The 23539-nt window shown below is 33.6% G+C and overlaps 1 protein-coding gene across 7 annotated transcripts in view; it reads left to right on the plus strand.

The window, feature by feature from the left end:
- The window catches only part of Pcnx1 (pecanex 1), a 149547-nt gene that overhangs the window by 14095 nt on the left and 111913 nt on the right, over positions 1 to 23539 (plus strand). For 6 of the 7 annotated variants that reach the window (XM_048798891.1, XM_048798892.1, XM_015493498.2 and 3 more), the window contains exons 3-6: positions 6839 to 7048; positions 16101 to 16206; positions 21494 to 21539; positions 22422 to 22511. In XM_048798891.1, the coding sequence (XP_048654848.1) occupies positions 6839 to 7048; positions 16101 to 16206; positions 21494 to 21539; positions 22422 to 22511 (452 nt within the window). Of the gene's footprint in view, positions 1 to 6838; positions 7049 to 12053; positions 12161 to 16100; positions 16207 to 21493; positions 21540 to 22421; positions 22512 to 23539 lie in introns of those variants that run through there. The other variant, XM_048798894.1, reaches the window with a different exon arrangement.

Here is a 23539-nt window from a genome sequence, read left to right on the forward strand (position 1 = left end):
GATTTTCACCTTCTCTATGGCCTAGTACAGTAACTTAATATGTTACTTGATGAGTTGCATGTACTATATTACTTTGCTCCCTTTTTGCTGAGTGATAGGACATAAATTTTGACTTATAAATAAAATTATTCTACAGCTGAAAATGTAAATACAAATGTACATTATGGGGTGACAAATATAAAATGCAAATACCACACATAAAAGATAGTATCAAGCATTGTTCATGCTTCTGTTTGTATTAAAATGTTTACTATATAGATAACATTCAAAATTGGAGTAATATGGATAGGTTCAAGTTCCAATAGCTCACTTGTAAAACCAGTTACCTTTGGGGAAAATGTATTCTAGCTGGCCTTCCAAAATTAATTTGACCTATTGTGTAACAATGTTTATAGAATACTGTATTTTTAAATTTTTTCTATGGGAAGTTATGCCTGAATTTCAACATTGAGAGAAATGTCTCTCCTTTTCCTCTCTGAAAGGAAACAATTAACTAGAAGGCTTTACATCAGCCCCCTAAGGAGACAGGAGAGCTAAGTCCCTAGAGCCATGGCCGTTGACATAATGGCCTTTTCTGACTCCTTTAGAGTCAACTTATATGTGAAAACTGGAAGGCTTATTAAAACATTTATTTTCTTTCAGATCTAATCTCACCCCTCATTTTTTTTAATATTTAGTTTTTAGTTGTAGTTGGACACAATACCTTTATTTTATTTATTTATTTTTATGTGGTGCTGAGGATCGAACTCAGGACCTCACATGTGCTAGGCGAGTGCTATACTGCTGAGCCACAACCCCACGTTTCTCCCCTCATTTTTCATAGACAGTCATTTTCTCTGTTTGTGGGCAATATTTGATTTCTAAGCCCTTATTCCTTTCTTGTCTTCAGTATTCTTCCCATTCACCGGAAACAAAAGGTGGTATACTGAACTGAATTCCACACATTGCAGGAATTAACTTTTCCATTCACTGTTCTTGTGAATAAACCAAAAGGAATTTCTGCATCAGGATAAGTAAGTGGAGATGGGTCCCCCTAACCCCCAATTAGCTCTCTCTGTAGAGGTTAACAACAAATTCTCAGTTCTTTTTCCCATTAGTCATTTGTACCCAGTGAAAACAGCCACAGGACTGACTGAATTTTGGGTAGACATTGGAAAGAAAGCAGCTTTCCTATTGTTATAACTGTTCAGTTTTTTTTTTTCCAAATTTTTTTTGTAGTTGTAGATGGACAGAATGCCTTTATTTTATTTGTTCTATTTTAGGTGGTGCTAAGGATTGAACCCAATACCTCATGCATGCTAGGCAAATGCTTTGCCACTGAGCTGCAGCCCCAGCCCAACTGTTCAGTTTTCATCTTCTGAAAAAGCATTAGAATAGTCCCGATATTGATGAATAGAGCCTACAATCTAGGATGGAATTACTCTGTGTAGTTTTTTTTTTTTCCCTTGACTAGGTCATAAAGCATACTGTTTTTAAATTCTGCTAATTATTGTTTTTATCTGTCACCTATTTTTTTGTTATTTAATACTTATTTTTTACTTATTTTTCTACAAGAGAGCGGCAGAGCAGTCAGAACTGTAAGACAAATTTAAGTTCAGTTTTTCCTTCCATACTTGCCAGTGATTGTTTCTGGTGTAGCTTATTTAGAGCTATGCAAGTGCGCTACCACTGAGCCCCAGCCTCAGCCCCAAAGATTTTCTTTTCTTTTTTTTTTTTTTTTGAGCTTCTTACAATTAAGGAGGAAGGTAAGAGACTATGTTGATGGGAAACTCAAATCTATTACTAAACCTATCATTGAGGTAAATATAGATCTTTATTAAAGATAAAAGCTAATATGTTCTTTCATGAAAACCTTTGTATTACTATTAAAATTTTAGTTTTTTTCCTAATTGTAAAGAAATACCTATTATCTAAAAACTCAAGAAAATACAGTGAAACATAATTTATCTTTGGGATATGTTGTATTTATTCAGTGTATCTGTGTTGCTGCAGTTAGCTGTAGTTTTTCACTGATGTATTAAGTTCCGTTGGAAAACAGTCTCCACTTTCCATTTTTCTGATTTTTCAATTGAGGTTTCCTTTCATGTTTTGTAAGTTTCCTAGTATTGCATTTATATCTGAATTTTATACTTGCAGGAGGAATTGTTGTGCCTTGGACTTTGTATCTATCAATTTATATTTTAACAGTTCTGGTTCTCTATACTTAATTTTATCAGATTTCCTAATATTTGCTCATAGAAATGAGCATTGTGTGGTATATTGATGTGGGCTGTCTGATTAGGTGAAGTTGAATACCTTTATTATGTGTGTGGTCCTAGTTCCCCTACCTGCCTACTTCCAGTACTGGGGTTTGAACCCAGGCATGCCCTACCACTGAACTTCATCCCCAGCCCTTTTATTTATTTACTTTGAGAAAGTATCTCGCCGGCCTCAAACTTGCAATCCTACCTCAGTGTCCCGAATAACTGGGCATAAGCCATTCTATCTGGCTGTGTGTGCTGTGGTGGTGGGGGAGGGGGTTCTTTTGTTTTTCTTTGTAGAACTAGGTATTCAGTCTAGTACCTTGAGCATGCTAGGTAGACGCTCTGTGACTGAGCCACATTGCCAGGCTTCATGTGTTGTATTAATTGGTCATTTATAGTTCCTTTTCTAGATAAAGTCTTTTGTTCTTAATAAATAGTTTCATTGTTATTGTTTTTGTAAGAGTTCTTTATATGTCACGTATACACATACATGGACATGCATATGTGTATATATATTGTGTATGTATATATATTGTGTGTATATAAATATACACACATACACATAATAATACTTGTTTTAATGTGTCTTCTAGTTGAGGCTTGTCTTCTCACAGTGTCTCTCAATGAACAGAAGTTCTTAATTTTAATTCATAGTCCTTTTCTAGTATATTCTTTGAGAGTCATTTTTAATAAATCTACTGAAAAGGTCATAAAGACGTTCTTTTAAAGTTTTATTAGTTTTGCTGTTGAAATTAAAGTCTTTAATTCATCTTCCAGTTTAAAAAATTTAAATATGATAACTTTTTACCTAAAATACATAGTTCATATTTTCTTTTTTTTTAATATTTATTTTTTAGTTTTAGGTGGACACAAAATCTTTATTTTGTTTTTATGTGGTGCTGAGAATCGAACCCAGTGCCTTATGCATGCTAGGCGAGAGTGCTACCACTTGAGCCACATCCCCAGCCCCAGTTCACATTTTCTTGCATGCTTAGTATGTAATGCCAAAATGTTTTATAAACAATGCCTTAAATAATGAGGAAGTTGTAATAGTGGAAACCCCCCAAATAAGCATAAAAGATGACTTGCATTAATGATGATATTTTAAGATATTTGTTTAAAAATTTTTGCTTTAATTTCCCGGCCTTGGTCTCAATTGTAAATAATATGCCTGCCATTCTTTTAAGTTATCGATCACTGATTTCCGACTGAAGTGGTTTGAATAGCTGAGTATTGCTACACAATAAGTGAGTCTCAAAATAAGAAGCTAACTAATTATGGCATAATAGAATTTGAAAACATCTAGCTTGTCTGCTTTAATTTTATTACCTTTTAAGTTCTGTAATGTTCTGATGCTTAAGATATATAATATGTTTACATATTAAGATATACAGGAAAACTGTCTGAAGCCCAGGATGATTCTGCATCTTTATCTTGTGCTTCTAGGGTTGTGACCTTTATAGTTATTTAATGAATGCCTTGTTTGTCCATCAGTATTATACCAGCTGCTCTGCAGCTTTCCATCTCTACTGTCCACTGCTGGTAGTATCCTAGGAAAGGAGTACAACCAATCTCTCTGTACAAGCAGTACAGGTTTATACCTGTAGATAGACTTGTATCTCATGATAAAACATATTAGCTTTTATTACCTAGGGACTGTTAATGTGCTTAGTTATAGCAGCATTAATTTGAAGATAACATTTACAATCGTATAACCTAAGAAGATGAAAAGTGTTCTTTTGGAAATGTTAGTAACACTTTCTAAAGTATCGTTTGTTATAGAACAGAAATTAAGTCAATGTATATATAATCCATAAAACTGAGGAACAGGTGAATTAGCTAGTTTCTAGGTTTTGGTGTTTGATTTTAGAGGACTAATGAAACATCCTGCAAAGGCAGACACTGCTTACAATTTTCCTGTAATATTAGTGAATTGTAATTACAGGGAAGGTTGATAATCTTTTAAGATGTGATGCTAATGTTGTCAGCTGTCTCAGAGTCAGCTGAGAGCTTAAGGTGGTAATGCAGGTGGAGTAGACAGGAGGTTTAAGCAGCCTGTGAGTCTATACACTTAGGGAAGAGTGAAGCTATTTGAGTACAACTGTCCTCTGACACCTAGAACTGTTGGAATTTACCACTGGCAGGGCTTTTACGTTCAAACTACATAGTGTAAATTAAATGGGCAGTTTTTGTAATTTGAGTAGAAAATATGTGTTATTCATTTGATACTGGTTCCTGGTATGTAATGGTCACTTAAATTACATTTGGGGAAAAAAGTATCACTTTGTTTATAGTCTTTTCATTATGCAGTGTTTTTAAGAAAGGAACTCTACTTCATTGATAAATTCTTATATTTCAGTGTTTGTTGCACTCAGTTATCCAATATTCTCAGCAGTCTCACAGTAGGAAGTGAGTTTATTTAAATCTGTTTTAAATGTTCATAATCTTTGCCTTTTTTTTTGTGTGTGTGTGTAGAGGCATATACTATAGACTAACTATTTAATGTTAAATACTCAGTTTTATCTTTTCTCATTGGGAGGGACTGTTAATGTTTTCATTGAGTTTGTCTAACATTGATTAATAATGTTGGACTTATTTCCTTTCTATCTGCTTAATAATATAATCAATTGTTTTTACCTTAATATGAATGATGGTAAATAAGGATGAAACTCTTGTTTTTCATTGGCACTTTACACTTGAAAATGGTATCAGCAATGTGGTATATAACAGGTAGTGAAATAGGGATATAACCTCCCTTATTATCAAGATGGGTAATCTTGGCTAAGTCATTCAAACAGTAGATCTCAGTTTCCTGGATCTTCAAGAATTCTAGTTTTATGAGAACATTTTAGATGGAAACCAACATCACAAGAGAAGTTTTGTGAATTCTACAAGTGGTGTATATTTTTGTGTGTATCACATAGTGTGTGTGTGTGTGTGTGTGTGTGTGTGTGTTTGAGGATGGCCATTTTGCCCAGAAAAGATTATTCAGGGCACTTTTGATTTTTATACTGATTTATTAAAGTTTTAAATTAAACAATTAAAGAATTTTAAACTCAATTATAACACATTTGAATGAGCATTTTAAGAAATTTATTTTTTTCTAGCTTAAGATCCCTTTAACTTAAATTGAAACTATAAATTTAGCATTTATTTATTTATTGGGTACCGGGGATGGAACTCAGGGGCACTCAACCACTGAGCCACATTCCCTGCCATATTTTGTATTTTATTTAGAGACAGGGGCTTACTGAATTGCTTTTTAGCTCCTCGCTTTTGCTGAGGCTGGCTTTGACTTTGCCATTCTCCTGCCTCAGCCTCCCTAGTCGCTGGGATTACAGGTGTGTGTCATCACACCTGGCTGAGCATTTATTTTTAAGTACTTAAATCATCTGACAAAATTTTCTAAGTACTTAATTTTTCTAAATCTGATATTTAATCTCTTTTTCATCCTAATTACAACTTGACACTCTTTTCTTCTTAAATTATTAGAAAAATTTCTTTTTCCTATCTGTATTATAAATTTGGTTCATCAAGAACTTTTCAATTTCATCGTCTTGAGCAGTTTGAGCTTTCCCTTTCCAAGCCATTTTGGAGTCACATTATCAGATGGCTCAGGTTGACTCTTACAAAAATATGGGTTCTGGAGCTACAGACATCCAGAATGATTTTTTTCCTCATGAAAGTGGGGATATGTTGAACCTAGTTTTATACTTTCTGCCAGCAGCAACTCTGAGGACTGTGGAGTGGGGTGGTTTCTGAGCCTGCCATCCTGGTATTCAGGTTCCACATAATCTTCAAATATGAAGGTCTACACTCCCTACACCTAGTATACGTGACTGATTTATTTCAGTTGATTTACTGCTTGATTATTTTTTGAATTATTTATTTTTTAATTTGGCAGGCGGGCATTTTAAAAATATTTTAAGCATTTAAATACTTTAGAATAAATTGGATATTGTATATCTCCCATGTCTTACCTGATTTTACAGTCAGAGTTCCAAGGTCATTGTCATGACAGTTTACGTTCCAGTTTTCTGGAACATAAAGAGACTGTATCCTACAAAAGAATAAAAAAACAGAGCATGTAAACAGAGATTGTATTTGGATCACAACCCTGACTTACTCACATATAATGGGATACCTTAGCTCTCCAGTTGTATTTAAAGCATTTTGCCAGAAATGTAATGTGAACCACATAGGTAATTTAAAGTTGTGTAGTAGTAATAGTGACAAGAAACAGTTGAAAATTAATTTCAATAATGTTTTGCTTAACCCAGTATGCTGTTATTTCAACATGTGATCAGTGTAAGAATTGAGATATTTTACATTTCTTTTTCATACTGTCTTTGTAATCCATTGGTTTTTTTTTTTTTTCTTATGGGACATCAATTCAAACTAAACCACATTTCAGGTGCTCACTAACCACATGTAGGGCTTCTGTATTGGGCACTGTGGACTTCCACCTTTGCAATTAAGAGCTAGTAACTTAATTGTTTTGTATGTAAATATGTGTTTATTATTTTAGATATAGATTTCTTTGAGTAAAATGTAAAACATTCTAAAATGCTCATCTTCATTTCCTTTCTCTTAAAGGCCCTTCCTTCTTCCATGATTATAGTAGCAGTTTATTGTCCTGTGGTAGCTGCTGTTTTCATTGTTCTGAAGATGGTCAACTATCGACTACACAGAGCACTAGATGCTGGAGAAATTGTAGATAGGAGTGCAAATGAGCTCACAGATCAGCGAGCCAAAGCTGAACAAGGCAACTGTTCAACCAGGAGAAAAGATAGCAATGGACCTAGGTAAGAAAACCCATGTTGCTCAGTGTGTAACGACATAAATTGTGGCGTGTGTGTAATGATGTAATTACTGTGTTGTGTCTGTGTCTTTATATGGTTTGAAGGCAGTATTAGATCTTACCACTAAAGGTATAATGTCCAGAGCACATTGTAATATTAGAATAGAGCAAAACTAACTGGCATGTTTGGGGGATTAAATCAATATCATTGGCCTCATTTCTGAAGAGGTTAGAAAAATAGGTTACCACATAATAGTTACTCATACCAACACCCAAAAGCAAGGTAACACAGCTTGAAGAAATAATTTCAAAGCATAACTTATAAATCTCATTATTTAAAAAACTTACATGTATAAATGAAATGTATGTATATCTAAATACATTGTGATGTTATACTTGACATTATCTGCACGTTTCACTTTATTGTAAATAAAAATTTCAATTGGAGTCACATTATGTGACTCCAATTTCAATTTTATATTATTCTTGTTCTTCTTTTTTGCAGTGTTGGGGATTAAACACAGGGCCTTGCAAATGCCAGGGAAGTGCTCTACCACTGAGCACCTTAGGCCCAGCTTTAATTTTATATTTTAACCTTTGAAATTTAGTTGTTCTTTCCTCAATCTTCAGAAGACTGACTTTTTAGGGTTCAAGTTTAGATAGATGTTGCCTTGGAAACTTTCCCTTCCTATCCCAGCTAAAGGATTGCTCACAGCCACATTGTAACATATTTCCTTGGCTCTACTAGCTTTTTCTTTTTGAAGAGAAACCTACTTTGTTTATGGTCAAAAGTTTCTTGTGTTCTTGTAGAAATAATAAATACTGCTAATGTAAAGCTTAAAAACAAGCAGTTCCTATGTGAACATCTGACATATATTAAGCTCATTCAGTCCTCTAAATCATTCTGTGAGGTAGATGCTGTTTTATTCCTAACTTATAGACGTAGAAACCAAAGTGAGAAAGATCAAATAATTCAAGCACTCAAGTTCTGGAGTCTATTCTTTTATCCACTATGCTGTGTGTCCACTCGGCATATAATAATGAGCTATTTCAGATATTAAGGTATAAATAATATAATGAAAGGTGGATGCTCCTATTAAGGCATGTAATATTTCTTTGTGTTTTCTAGTGCATTAAAAGATTTTATCTCTTTTCAGTTATATTTTTTCCTCATTCCTATATGATTGCCACATTTGTTCATTGTGCAGGTATTTTACTTTTGTAATGATTTTATTCATTCTCTTAATCACTTCCTCAAATTATCTGAATTGCATTTATAAACTTCTTGAAGTCAGGGACCTTTTCTTAAAAACTATTATATTTCCAGGCCTTAAAATCAGTTTCTGGCACTGATTATTCCTTGGCTAATATTTGAAGTAATGAAAACAAAATTTCTGTGGTATTATTTTTACTGATGCATAGCATTCCCTTGTGTGGATGTATAATAATTTACCTATCCTATTTTTAGTTATTTTCAAATTTAAATTTCAATGTTAGAAAGATTACTGTGATCCTTAAATTTTAAATGATTAAATGTTTTGCCATGATTTATCAGAGGTATAGTTACTGGAAAGGCTACATATTTTTTTTTTTTTTTTTGGTACGGGATTGAACTCAGGGGCACTAACCACGGAGCCACATTCCTAAACCTATTTTGTATTTTATTTTGCTGAGTTGCTTTTAGCACCTCACTTTTGTTGAGTCTGGCTTTGAACTTGAGAGCCTCCTGAGCTGCTGGGATTACTGGTGTACACCACTGTACCTGGTGGCTACATACATTTCTAAGCTTTCTAATACATATTGCCAAATTCCAAAGATTTGCTGTTTAACTATCATGATCTGCAGTTTGAGGACCTCCCCCACCACCTTCTCTTTTAAACCTTTGACAAATACTGGGTTAGTATTTTTATAAAACACTGATAAAACCCTCAGTGTTTAATATTTCTGCTTTTGGATTACTAGCAAAATAGGGGCATTTTTTTCTTGTGTTTTTGTCATTTATATTTTTGGGGGGCTTGTTTATTTTTCTGTTCTTTTTTTTTTTTAACTGTTGGTTTGGAGAAGATATATATTTACGATGGATTTTAACTGTCCTATGTGCCAAGTACTTTTACTCAGTTTCTATCATAATTTTTTTTTGTATGCCACATATTACTTTTATGTCAGCTGAGCTTGAATCATTCTCAATTATAAAATATTAGAGAAGTTACTTAAGCTTTCCTCTGCATAATTGTTCCAATTATTTCTGGATTTTATGTATATGGGTATATGTGTATATATGTTTTTAATTGCTTCTGTTAATGAGTTACTTTTCTGTTTCTTTTAGTTTAGAAGTATTTATTGTGAAATGTATGTATTCCAAAGAATATATCAAATATATGTATAATTTAGAGAAAAATAGTCAAATGAAATGAATTGCCCACTGCACAGCATAAGAAACAGGGAAGTATACAAACTCCATAGAAGCTCTACGCATTTCTTTCCCATTTCATTCCATTCTTCTCTTTGAGAGGGACCACAATCTTGATTTTTGAGTGAATAATTCCCTTGATTTCCTTTACTGTAATACAATCTTTGTAGCTATCCCTAAATATATGAAATATTTATTTTTGTCTGCTTTAGGATCTTCTAAAGAGAATCATACTATGTATGTTTCTGTGTGAGAGACTTTTTGGGTATGGTATGTTTTGTATTATTGATTCACTCATGTTAAGGTTTATGCCTATGATTTATTCATATTCACTGCCATGTAGCCTCTTGCTATAGGAATAGGTTACAATCTTTGTCCATTCTTCTGCTGATAGTTATTCAGATTATTTCCAATTTTTGCTCTGATAGCACATTATTGTACATGACTTCTAGTATACATGTGTATATCTAGTTTACATAAGGCAATTTGTAGAGCATTTTCTTGTTTAATTTTAGTAGGTAATTCCAAGCTGTTTGCCGAAATGATTTTTACCAATTTATACTCTAGTAATATGTGAAAGTTCCTTATTCCACAGTCTCATCACTATTTGATATTGGCAAACTTTTAACATTTGCCATTCATGTGAGTGTAAAATATGTCTCACTGTAACTTTTAGTTAACCTTTCTGATTATTAATGAGGTCAAGCATCTTATTTTATATATAGGTTCCACTTAGGTTTTCTCTTCTTTCCGGTGTCCATTTATGTCTTGTTTAATTTTTCTTTGTAGTTTTTTCTTATTGATAAGTAGAAATTTTAAAAATGTTTATGTTTCTTCTTTATTAGTTATGTACATTATAGACGTCTCCCAGTTTGTGACTTTTAATTTTGCTTTCTTTTGATTATCATATATTCTTAAATTTAATAAAATATAATTTATCATTTTTAAAAATGAGCATTTTTGTTTTTTAGGAGATTATTTCCTATATAGAGGTATGAAAAGATATTCTTCAGTATTGACTTTTTAAAGTTTCATGTTTCTTTTATTTTCACATTTCAGTTCTCTCTGAAATTATTTTAGAGACAGCTGAAATTATTTTAGTGTCACATAGGGATTGACTTACTTTTTCTTTATGAATGATTAATTTACCTGTTTGTTAAGAGGGCTGTCTTTTCCTTAGAAACCTGCAGTATTTGCTGTCATGAACTGAGTTTCCTTATGTGGTGGTGTGTTTTACAGCTCTCTTTTCTATTTAGTTAACCTGGTTGTCTATGCCTTGCCTTAACCACACTGTTCTAATTACTGTAGCTTTATAGCATGGCTCTTGATGGCTGGTGGGGCAAACTTCTACCTTGTTCTTTTTCAGGAGTGACTTGGCTATTTGCTATTTGATATAAACCTTAGAGTTTATCAAGATATATCTGTAAGAACTTGGTATTTTTATTCAAATTGCTTTGAAAATAGAGATTTCTTTGCCAAGTATTTCTATCTTTAGTATATTGAATCTCTCAATTTGTCTTTAAAAATTCTCTTTAGTAAAATTTTGTAATTTGTTTCATTAAACAGAAATTGATTGTTATTCTATAGTTTCTTCCTTCTTTTTAATTTTCTTTAAATTGCATTTTCTGTTTTTTCTCCCTTAAATGTAACGGTTTAATTTGTATCCAACAACCTTCATAACTTTCTTATTAATGGTGATACATTATAGGTTATTTCTTGATTTTTCTACAAATGATGACTCTTTTAATTTTCCCTTTCTAGTCCTTATACTCATTTGATTTTTTGGTTGGCCATGGCTTCTAGCTTCTGATTAAAATAGAAATGGTATTGGTGTATATCCTTATTTTTTCCCTACTCTTAAATAGGATGTTTTTAAGCTTCACTATTAAAGGAAGATCTTGGCTATAATTTTTGTTTTTGACCTCTTTTCCTCATCTGACCACTTGCGAATCTCAGATTCTGTTCTGAGGAAAAGTAATGTGCAGGAAAATGTGTATTTTCATATTTAGAGCCTCTTACTGTGCTTGGTACATAGTCAGTCTGTTCTGTGAATGAATGAATACAGTAGGACTTTTGTGAGCCTTAGTTTTCATTGGCTTCTCTTATGTAGTACTGCAGTTCAAAAGTGCTTAAGTCTCTATCTTGTTGACAGAATCAGAGACTGTTTCTGTTACATTTTTAATGCTTCAGAAGAGAAAGCCAGCAATTGAATTTAAGAATTTGAATGCAAATATTTGAGGAAACAAGCATTTTCTCTTTTCGTGGCAGCAATGCTTGTAATATAACAATGCCTTGTAAACCAAAGATCCATTTAAATTATACGAAGCTGAATTTTAGGCTGAGTTTTCTGAGGGAGATTTATTCTGTTTAGGGACTTTGTTTTATCTATTCATACTTCATATGCATCATTATAATCTAGATTAGATTTGTAAATTTAGTACTGTAATGGTACTGTGACGTTTCTGATCAAAGTCTGAACATAGCAATTAATATGATACTAATAATAAACAAATTAGTTTGAAAATTTCTTCTGTAATTCAGATTAGACCCCTTCTACTTTTCTGCCTTTCCCTGTACCTGGTTTTTTCTTTTTTAACAGATGGGGAAATTAAGGCATAAAGGTAGAGATTCCCTGAATTTGGTGTATTGCTTACTGCAGTAGACCACTTTGCTTCTGTGAGAATTGTAAACTACCATACTTTCCAGGTATGTGCTGAAATCTCCATTTCTAAAAACCTGCAAGTCTTGCTAATAAAAGAAAACTCTTAGTCATTTTATGTGTTTAGCTATACTTAGAATCGCTATAGTGTGACTGAAAGTTCTGCTTCTGCATTTGTAGAGAAGAGTGGAGTATAGAAATTTTGCTGGAGGATTTTTTTTAAAAAAATAAAAGATCTGTCCATTTTTTCCCTTAATCATTTTTGTTGTTTTAATGCTCCCTACCCTCTGTTTTTCAAAGTTGACCATTGACCAGTGTTAGTTCTAGATCATCGTACCTGACCTGGGGGTGATTTTACCCTTCAGGAAATCTTTGACAATGTTTGGAGACATTTTCAGTTGTCACTACTGGGGGATGCCTTTGGCATCTGTAGGGTAAAGGCCAGGGATGCTGCTAGCCATCCTACAATGCACAGTCAGTCCTCAACAGTCAAGGAGTATGTGTCCTGAGTAGTGCTGAGGTTAAGATCTCTATTCTGGCAGGTACGGGGTGGTGCACGCCTGTAATCCCAGTGGCTTGGGAGGCTGAGACAGGAGGATCGCCAAGTTCAAAGCCAGACTCAGCAAAAAGCGAGGCGCTAAGCAACTCAGTGAGACCCTGTCTCTAAATAAAATACAAAATAGGGCTGGGCATGTGGCTCAGTGGGTGATTGCCTTGGAGTTCAATCCCCGGTATGCCCCCCTCACCCCCAAATCTCTATTCTATCTATTCTAGATAATGGTGTTACTTTTTAGTTTTGACCTTGAGAGAGAACTTATAAGTATGTTGAAGAGCAGCATGATTTCTTAGAAAGAGCAGGGGCTTAGAGATCTGCTGTTGAAACCTTATTTTAGTGTGTCTATTGGTTATAAGTAACTATATTCAGGTGTGTGGAGGAAGGCAGGGAAGGAAAGGAAGGAAGGAATACAGATATATTAACACACTATAGAGTGCTGAGTATTATTTGTACCCTCCCTTGCCACCTGACCCTCATATGCCAGTGACCCAGTTTATGTTGTTCACTCCTCTGAGACCAGAGGCAAATTTTACATCTGTAGTGTTCAGTTTTTTCATTTGTAAAATGAAGATAATAGTACTTATATTTGGATTTTAGGAAAGACATTTTAATCAGAAAGCACAAATAAAGTAGGATCTCCTGTCACTGGGATATATTAAGCAACTAGCAAATACTTAATTTTGTTTGTTATTAATAATAACTTCACATTTGCATTGTAATCACTTGGATTTGCTCTCAGAAGTGATGTATGAAAGTGGGTAGGGCTGTCCACCCTGTGACTGGATAAACAAAATATGGTCTACTCATACAGTAAAATGTGACTTTGACATAAAAAGAAACAAAGTGCTGATATATGCTGCAATGTGAATGAACCTTGAAACATATATTTAAATTCCTTACTAACCTAAGCCAGTCATGAAAAATTATATACTATGTAATTACATTGATATGATGATATCCAGAATGGGCAAATCTATAGAGACAGAAATTAGATTAGTGGTTGCCTAGGGAGGATGGAAAGAGTAGAGGAATAATAACTAAAGGAATTTGTTTTAGAAGTGATAAAATTATAGAATGTTCTAAAGTTAACTATGGTGATGATCTCATAACTTAATGAAGATACTAAAAACCCTTGAATTGTACAATTTAAATTAGTGAATTATATGTGAGTTATACATCAACAAAACGAAACAAGGCAAGATGAGGGCTTTCTATTCTTTCTGTGGTACTGAGTATTTTATCCTTCGGTCTTTACTGTGACTTCCATCTTCTGTTTTCTTTGGGTCTGATTTAGAGGAAGCATTCCTGCAGAAATAGGAGTAACATTGCTGGTTCTTTCTCATCACTAACTAACTCAGTGTGGTAGTATCTGCCTCATGTACACCTTTTAAGTTTTGTTCAATTCAGAACTGTATGAGTTAATACCTCACAGCTAAAAACTTGAACATATTCCACTTTTCTTACAATACATGAGCAGTTTTGCACTGAATTGGCCATTAATTTTTTTTTAATTATGTAGTTGGACACAATACCTTTATTTTATTTATTTATATGTGGTGCTGAGGATCGAACCCAGGACCTCGCCCGTGCTAGGCAAATGCTCTACCACTGAGCCACAACCCCAGCTCCTGGCCATTAACTTTTGTAACCAGGTTCCAATATATTTTTTTTATACCTTCATTTTATTTGTTTATTTTTTTACGTGGTGCTGAGGATCGAACCCAGTGTGTCAAAGTGCTAGGTAAGCGCTCTACCACTGAGCTATAACCTCAGCCATAATGTGTCTTATTTTTATCAATGAATAGCAAGTTAGAAAACTAGTTTTCACCATTGGATGTCAACTAGCTGACTATGGTCAAATGCCTAGAATTAGGAACCCTTTAGGCAAACAGGGATATTATAGGTATGAGATATTTAATAATAAAAACACTATAATTTATACTGCTATATTGATAAATACTTTAATGAAAGGTATGCTTGCAAATAAATTCTTTTTAGCTTATATTTTTTGATTGCAACAGAATACTCCACCCAAACAGGCTTAAGGGAATTTATGGTACATGTTACTGAAAAGTCTGTACGTAAGGGATATCTTCAGATATGTCAGGATGCAGAGTTTCAAACAGTCATGACACTGCTTCTTTTTTAGCCAGGCTCTGCTCTTTGCTGTTAGTTAAATTCTACCTCATGGTTGTAAGATGGCTGCAGCAGCTCCAGGCTTTATATCGCAGCATCAAGACTTGTAGGTGTTGAGAAATTTTCTCTGTCAACAATAGAACATTCATGACCTGATTCATACTAGCCTGAGTTGGGGTTTATGTTTATTCTAGAACTAATCTCAGTGATCAGAAGACTGGGATATGCTGATTTATTTTATCCAGTAGAGTGTGCCCCTAAACATGGGGAGGTAGGATCAACATTATTCAAATCCCTAGGAGAATTTGGGGTTTATTTTTATGTGTATGAGGAGGTTGAATTAGATTCTGGGTGGCAAGGTTGTTTATATCCACTGTAATGTCCAGCCTATATCCTAGAAATTTTATCCTGATAATAATAGCTAAAAAAATTATTGATACTCTGTTTATGGCAAAGTAGAATGAGCAAAAAAACCTTTGGGTAAAAAACAGGATCATGAGTTGCTCTAAGAGTTCTTGTCCTGAGGAAACTAACATTTCTAAAACTTTTGAAATTGGTGTGATTCTCTCCATCCCTAATTGTGAAGTTCCCATTTTCCCTAAGTATTCTATATGACTTTCCACAGCTCTTTGATCCTAGTACTTTTTTCCCTTTGGACTTTCTAAGACTTGTTACTGCACAGCATCATTTTATTTTATTTTATTTGACTTGTGCCTTCTAACTCAACATATGCAAATCTAAAATCTTAGATTTCCAGTTCTTAAAACAATCAGATCCTTGTTAATTTCTGTACTTTAAAAATGCAGATAGAGTTTAACCAGTATGACTCTTGTCTTGTTCATTCATCACTGTGTCATGCAGCTTAGACTTCTCACGTGGAGACATCAGCTAATGTGATTATCTGATTACTTTCCATTTTTACAGTTGACTAACTTCTCTTTGTTCTTGGGAAACAACAGGCAATCATTTCTTTGTTAGAGTGATTTTTATGGCACATATCATAAAATATTTAGTATGCTATTATTGCAATTAAGGCCAGTTTCTAATGTTGGATTGGATATAGGTAGCTTGGGTAAAAGAATTTAAAATATTTTCAAATAGTGATGTGGTTATTAAATAGTTCCTGTTTGGGGAATTTTTATAGATTAAGGGTGATCATTCTTTATTTTTTTTTCCCCTCTTAAAACTCAGAATCTCTTAGTTTTATAGAAAAAGATATAACTTAAACAAAAATAAAATAATTGGTGTCAGAATAATGATAGTTATTCTCTCTTTCTAATTTTTTTCTTGCATAGTGATCCTGGTGGAGGGATTGAAATGTCTGAATTCATTCGGGAGGCCACACCTCCAGTTGGTTGCAGTTCAAGAAATTCTTATGCTGGTCTAGATCCAAGCAACCAGGTAGGAACCTATGCTGTATTATTTTGCCTTTTTTTTTCTCCTCCTGATGGTAGTCTTAATTATTCTTATGTCTATAATAGTTGATGTTTATCTTTCTAATTATTGTTTTGATTATTTATTAGTAATGTATTAATATTCTTATTTTTAAATCTCTTCACATGGATAAGTATGTGTAGTTTTGATTGTATTGTAGCAAAAGCCTTGGGAAATTTAGCTTCTAGCTTGCTCCATCTTAGTCTTCAGTGGTTATCCTTAGTTTTAACATTTTAAAAAAAAGAACAACGAAAGGAAAGAAAAACACAAAGAAAAAACTTATCCCCAAATCTCAATGTATTGATATATGTTAAGATAGAATTCATTAACTTGAAGTAGTACGCAGATCTGCTGGTGGCAATTTTAATTTATTTCTGCTGTGTAGCTTTTACTTTTAGCTTAGGACAGTAATTCTGAAAGTGTTTTCTCCTACCTTGGCAGCAGCCTGTTGTACTCTCATTATGTCTAACCTTGATTTTGCTAATACACTTCTCTCTCTTGTCCTAAACATCTCCTGCTCAAGCCAAGTCCCAGTCACTCCTGCTTGCCTTTTCTACAGATGACTTCACTACCTGGAGTGAAGTAAACTTTGAGAGAAACTTTTTGTAATAGAACGTTTTGTAGTTGTGGGGTTTAGAGGTCATTGTGTCAGACCTTTCATTATGTAGAAGAAACAGCTGATTTCTGTTAGGGTCTAGGCTAGCCCTCAATTCCTGATTCTCATTCCAGCATTCCTATTGTTTCATATACAATTTGATGACTGAAACCACTTTCCTCCCTCTCACACACTGTCGTGGAGGGAGATTTAGATCTTCTTTTCTGGCCTAACTCTAACTCTTCTTGTAACCACATTCTATTGCTCAAGATTTTCAAAGACCTGTGGTGTTGGCCCATTGTCTTGTAGATGGAGCACTTATTACTTATAGCACTTAGTTTTTTGGCATATGATAGTATATGGTAGTTTATAAGCCTCGATAGAGTATATTTTCCTTTTTTTTTCACTGTTTAGTATATTGCCTGTGCACAGCTGACTTTCAATTAATGATTACTAAATATGTATATAGATAATAAAACCTTAGAAGTAGGATTGGACTTGGCTCCTCATTTAACAAATAAGTAGACTATCTGAGAACAATATTATGAAAATATGATATTCTATGAGTCAAAATCTTGAATAGAGCTTTATTTTCTATTTTGATAAAAGTTTTGCCTGTGTTTATGATTTAAAATTCAAGTGAATGAATTTTGGTAACAGTTTTAGTTGTGATTGAGTATAATATAGAATATATGTTATCTTTCCATAACAAGTTTCAAGTTTTATAATACCTTTTTGAAGAATAGTGTTACTATCCTTGATCCTTTTTTTTGTTGGCTTTTTGCTTTCCTCAGTTGCTTTTTATAGAATGAAATGACTTAATCTCTAAAGATGGCTACATGTTTTGTAATCTTAATTAACCCTAGCCTTTCTTCTTTCTTGGAAAAGTAAAGTAATGTCAGATTATCGCAGGAAGTTATTCTACATTTTTCCAACAGTATTTTGGAGAGTCATACCTTTGTTAATTTTTGCAATAGGGAAGGTGAAAAGGTGCAGCAATGGCCAGCCACCTTTGGATACTCTGACCTTGGCCTCATTTTTGTTGGAACTTGTACTTCCTTTAGGGAAGGAGTCCCCTCCTGAATATAATTAAAGCACATTTGCACATAACACACAGCCTTCGGTTTTCCTTAAAATAGTAACTTTTAAATTAAAATGGGCAAATATTGAAGGCTATCATGCTTTTTGGGTTTTAGTGATTTCATGTTGTATTATAATGAAAAATAAGGTGAATGTAATTGTTGTTACCCTTTAGAGAAGCTGGAGTGAAGTAGTCAGGCTTTTTATATATTGGTGGAGATATTCCCATTATGACATATTGTCATAATTATTATGTAAATGCCTTCTGTACCAGATCATGAGCTCTTTGTATATAGTGGCTGTATCTTTAGTCATTGTTATCATTTTTTCCCTTTCGCTACCTCTGCTTTGCTCCCTTCCATCTTCTGCCTTCCATTTCCTTTGCCTTTTTTATTTTCCCCTTACCTTCCTCTTTCCTTTTAGTCACTTGTTTTTCTTCAATATTTTGGTGTCTGATAATATTCAAAGCATTTTATTTGGTGTGAGGAATAGGTCTTAATCCCCAAAGAGATTGAGACCTATGATATAACTAAAGTTATAAATGTAATATATACTGCCAAGGAATTAAGTACAAAGTCCTTTTACAGAGTAATAATTGCCATCAGAATGGTGCAGAAAAAGAGATTACTTCCAAGGAAAATTTATTAATTTCAGGTAGAGAGAAAGGCAAAGATTCCTGGGGAGGTGGCCTTACCTGAAACACTCTCTAGTTGTAAGTACCCTTTTGTCTTAAATGTATAATCCTTCCTGGACCTTTCCTATGGCACTTACCACAGGGAAGAAACACTACAATATTTCAATTTATGAAAATTATTTGAATAAAGAACTTCACCCTCAAGTATAGGAAGTTACTATTTTTCTTAATTTTTTTCTTTTCATTCTTAAAAAATTTAACAAATGAGGATAAACAAGAAAACTAAAAATCATTCATGATATTGTATATAATAAGAAAACTTTTACAACAAAATGGAGTTCTAATGTGCTTGTTATTTTGAATTCACTTCTCTTTACCAAATGTATCATGAATGTTAATGCCATTGAGTTTTTCCAAAGTGACCCTTTGGGGGATGAATTGCATTTAGATATAGTATTTTATATTCTTGATCACCTGTTGTTTTAGTCATGATTCTTTGCTATTTGGGAGTAGCTTAAATAATACAGAAAAGCATGAAGAATAAAATATTACTACCATGGTATCAGCAAACAATAGAATACCCAACTTATACTATCGTAGAGAAATACGAGTTTGTGTTATCTTCTAAATCTGGAGGTGTTTGACATTTGTGGCATTTGTTCAGCATCTCAGTAATGCTGAGCCTCTGGGTTGGCATTTCCATAGTTCCCTAGGCCTTTTCCCAGGGCTGTAGGATGAGCATAACAGCTTCAGTCAAGACGCTGTTCAAGAATTCTTGGTCCTCTTCTTAGACTTATAAGAATCTCTTCCTGAAGCCCTCCAGCAGACTCCCTGTTTCATTCATTGACCAGAACTAGCTCATGTACCTCCCTCTAGACAGGGACTGGGCCCACTGCTCATAGGTGAAAAGATGCGTGACTGACATCTGATTAAAGTGGGGAGCGTGTTAAAGGAAGAAAAGGGGAATATTTTGAGGTTGTGAGCAAATGACAAAAGCCCATATGCCAAAAGGTCTTGAGGAGTCAGGTGTAGTGGCGCATGCCTGTTATGTGTAATTCTAGCTATGGGGGACAGGAGAATAGTGAGTTCAAGGAGAGCCAGGACAATGTAGTGGGATCCTATCTCCAAAAAAAAAAAAAAAAAAAAAAAGTTTTTAACATTTAAGTTCCTAGAAGGGTGTGCTGAGTTTTTGTTTGCTTTTTTATTTTTTTGGTACCAGAGATTGAACCCACTGAGTCACATCCCTAGCTCTTTTTATTTTTTATGTTTAGGCTGGGTCTCACTAAGTTGCTTAGGGCCTTGCTAAGTTGTGGAAGCTGCCTTTGAACTTGCTATCTTCCTGCCTCAGCCTCCCGAGCCACTGGGATTATAGGCTTATGCCACTGTACTTGATTATTATTTATTTTTGAATTTCTGTCTAGGAAGTTATGTGTTTATAATTCTAGTAGATGATATATGTTATTTCTGTAACTTGTCTAGCTGGTATGGTAAGAATGAAACTTCTTTTGTAGTCAAATAGTTTTTAGACTTTTTCCCCCCCTGGCCAATTATAGTACCTTTTATGTTTAACTGAAAGTAGAAATTCTAAAATACTAGGAGAGTCGAGCTTAAAAAACAACTTAGAAGTATTACAAAACTTATTTTTTATTGGCTATATCCAGAGTTTTTTAGTATTTTCATCTGTATATGCCTATTTTTTAAATACTTTCATTTTATTTATTTATTTTCATGTAGTGCTGAGGATTAAACCCAGTGCCTCATACATACAAGGCAAGTGTTCTGCTACTGAGCCACAGTCCCAGACCCTCTATATGCCTATTTTTATTTACTTTTTCACTGGTGTAGCTTTTACAGCATAGTATACATCTTGAGCGTACAGCTCAATGTGGTTTTACATCTGTATACACCTGTTCAGTGGCCATCCAGATCAAGAAAATCCTGCCTCTTCAAAAACAGTATTAACCTATGTTTTGACCTAGAGTTATAGTTTTATGTGGTGCTGAGGATTGAACCCACTACCTCACACTTGCACCCCACCACTGAGCCACAACCCCAGCCCTGTGTGATGTTTTGAATTTTATTTTACAATGCTAAATTTGCTTAACAGTTTTCTTCTTTGAATCCCTTTAAAAAAGTTTTGTTTTTTTTTTTAAAGTTGAAAAGAAGAGTTGCTAAGACTTGTTGATGTTGTTGTATTTGGTTTCCTCACTATGTTTGTACAATTTGTGGTATTTGTTTATATGATTTTTATGGTAGTATAATAAATAATGGCTGTGAAATTTTAGAGAAATATTACACCATTTGAAAATAAGCACTCTGAAAGCTCAGCAATCACATTTCAAATTTCTAATTATAGTTGTGCTAAAAATTCACTTATTGTAGATGCATGCTTTAGATTTTTATTCTTTTTAAATGTTCTAACCATACTTACTTCTTTTCTGGAACTAAGGAAATTATATATCAATACACTAACAATTGGGCAGTAAGATTTATGTTGCTCTTTGTAGCATATGTTAATGGGTTTTGTCCCTCCAAACCATCCCTTTATGTACCCTAGGAAGTCTGAATTTATTCCATGTAGACTCAGTGCCTGGTTTTGCTTTTGTTTATTATAACACTAGCATGTCATGATACAACATAAAAAATGATAATAACTGTATGATACAAACTGCTTGATATTGGAGGCATTTGGCCTTGGGAATTTCATCAGCCCTGAGCATGCAGAGGGATTCAGAATCTTGGCACACCTGTAAGATACCACAGTGTATACCGCAGAAAACAGGTTGTGTGGCTATGATAGAACATGTCCAGTGTTTTAATATTAATAAAAAGTGACAGCATGTTTAGATGATATAATTTTGTTTGATAATCTTGCTAGTTTGTATTGATAAGGACATGCTACTAGCATATTATTTAGTTTTATTTACCTTATATTGTGTTTTCAGATTGGATCTGGTTCCTCTCGTCTTGGAACAGCAGCAACTATTAAAGGTAGACATGATCTAACTTGAACATTGCCTCTGACTTTTTTGTTTGTAATAAAGATAATAGTTCTAAACATTCAAATGTCATTTTTGACCTTAGAGCTAAAGTCATTTATCTCATAATAGATTGCTTGATTTAAATTGTTATCTTTTCATCATCCAAATTTCAACATAGTGACCATTTGAATTATATTGCACAAATTATAAGTTATTGATATGTAAGAAACTTCCTTGGTGATAGAAAATACATGTTTAGGTGAGGTTCATGGAAAACTAATTTGATGTGAAAAATTTAAATATGAGAATAAATGTTCTACACATCTATTTAAGATACATTCATATTATTTTTGCCCTACAATGATTTAGTTTACTTATTTTCCTAAGGAAGGAAATTTATTGTATTTTAAATTGTTGTAACATAATTTGTTCCTACATATAGGTACCAGGGATTGAACCCAGGGGCACTCAACCACTGAGCCACATCCCCAGCCCTTCTTTGTATTTTTATTTAGAGACAGTGTCTTGCCAAATTTTGAGGGCCTCCTTAAGTTGCTGAGGCTGGCTTTGAACTTTTGATCCTCCTGCCTCAGCCCCCTGAGCCTGTGGGATTACAGGCATGTGCCACCACACCCAGCTAAAATCTATTATTTAAAGAAATAGTTTTACTAGCTAATATTATGAAGCTTTCTATGTTGTTTTGTTCTCAGAGTAATTATGTGCTCTGATAATCCATAATATTTCAGTGCATCTTCCATTATTGTAATCCATGATGTGTAGAAACTGCTTTAGTTGATAGATGTCTACCACACTCCTGATATTGTTTCTTGGTTTTGACACACTAAGCCTTTACTTTAATACAGTGTCCTCATGTGTTTTTCTTAACTTTTAGGAGACACAGACACTGCTAAGACATCTGATGATATCAGTTTAAGTCTGGGCCAGAGCTCTAGTCTTTGTAAGGAAGGAAGTGAAGAACAAGGTAAGAACATTATGCTGCACAGTGACACATGTTGTGGTGACCAGGGTGAATTTGTGGAATGCATCATTTACATTTTACAAGTTTGTAAAAATGAAATGTGGTTATTTTTAGGAAACATTAAATAATATGATTTATTGGGATAATAATAATAATACAGCATTACAAGTACTTTTCCCTTACTGAATTCAAGCATACATGTTTTTAAAAATAAATATGGTAAGAGAAATTTTATAAATGTGTGTCCCAGATGAGATGGGAAGTTAAGAATCCTATACTGTTCTTAAGTTGGTTAGAGCACTGAGCCCAACTAAGTAATAACAGTATGTAAAACTATCATTTTCTATTTCTAAATACCAGCTGCTTCATCTCTTACCTGACTGCAGAAACTATAATGTCTTATAAAGAGAAATAAATTGCGATTGAATTTTCTGAGAAACTTTGTCTCCAACATAGTACTTTTCTATAGCAGATTGTGAATAGAAAGTTTGATTATATGTGTTTTTTTTTCCTTTCTTACCCAATTCAATTGTAAATAAATATTGTGGACTTTATAGAGTTTGTTTTTGACTAAGACATTTTCATGTTTGAGTTTTAATTTTCAAATATGAAAGGACAGATAAATCATCTCCATTTTTAAGTGGAGATTGTCCAAGGTTATATGGAGACAAAGAACCAGAATTGAATGAGAAACCTGTCTTCCTGTTTCTATCCTGTTATAACCTATTATTATTATTTTAATTGTGGTGATGATATTGGATGGGTAGATAGGCTGAAAGATTTTTTTATTTTTAATCATGAAGCTTGCTTATGAGGTTGCACATAGATCACTGAATTATGACATTTGTCCATTAATTTGATATCTTATTTAAGTCCATTTCTCAAAAGTGTACTTTGTTATTGGTACTTGGAAGTTTATTACTGTCACCCAGCTTTTTTGGAATTACAATAAAGACCTCTAAATATACTGTATGGTATGGAAACCTTTTTTTTCTTTTAGTTTTTTTTGTTTTGTTTTTTTAGTTAAAGAT

Source organism: Marmota marmota, unplaced genomic scaffold (assembly GCF_001458135.2).
Source record: "Marmota marmota marmota unplaced genomic scaffold, marMar, whole genome shotgun sequence".
NCBI classification, from domain to species: Eukaryota; Metazoa; Chordata; class Mammalia; order Rodentia; family Sciuridae; genus Marmota; species Marmota marmota.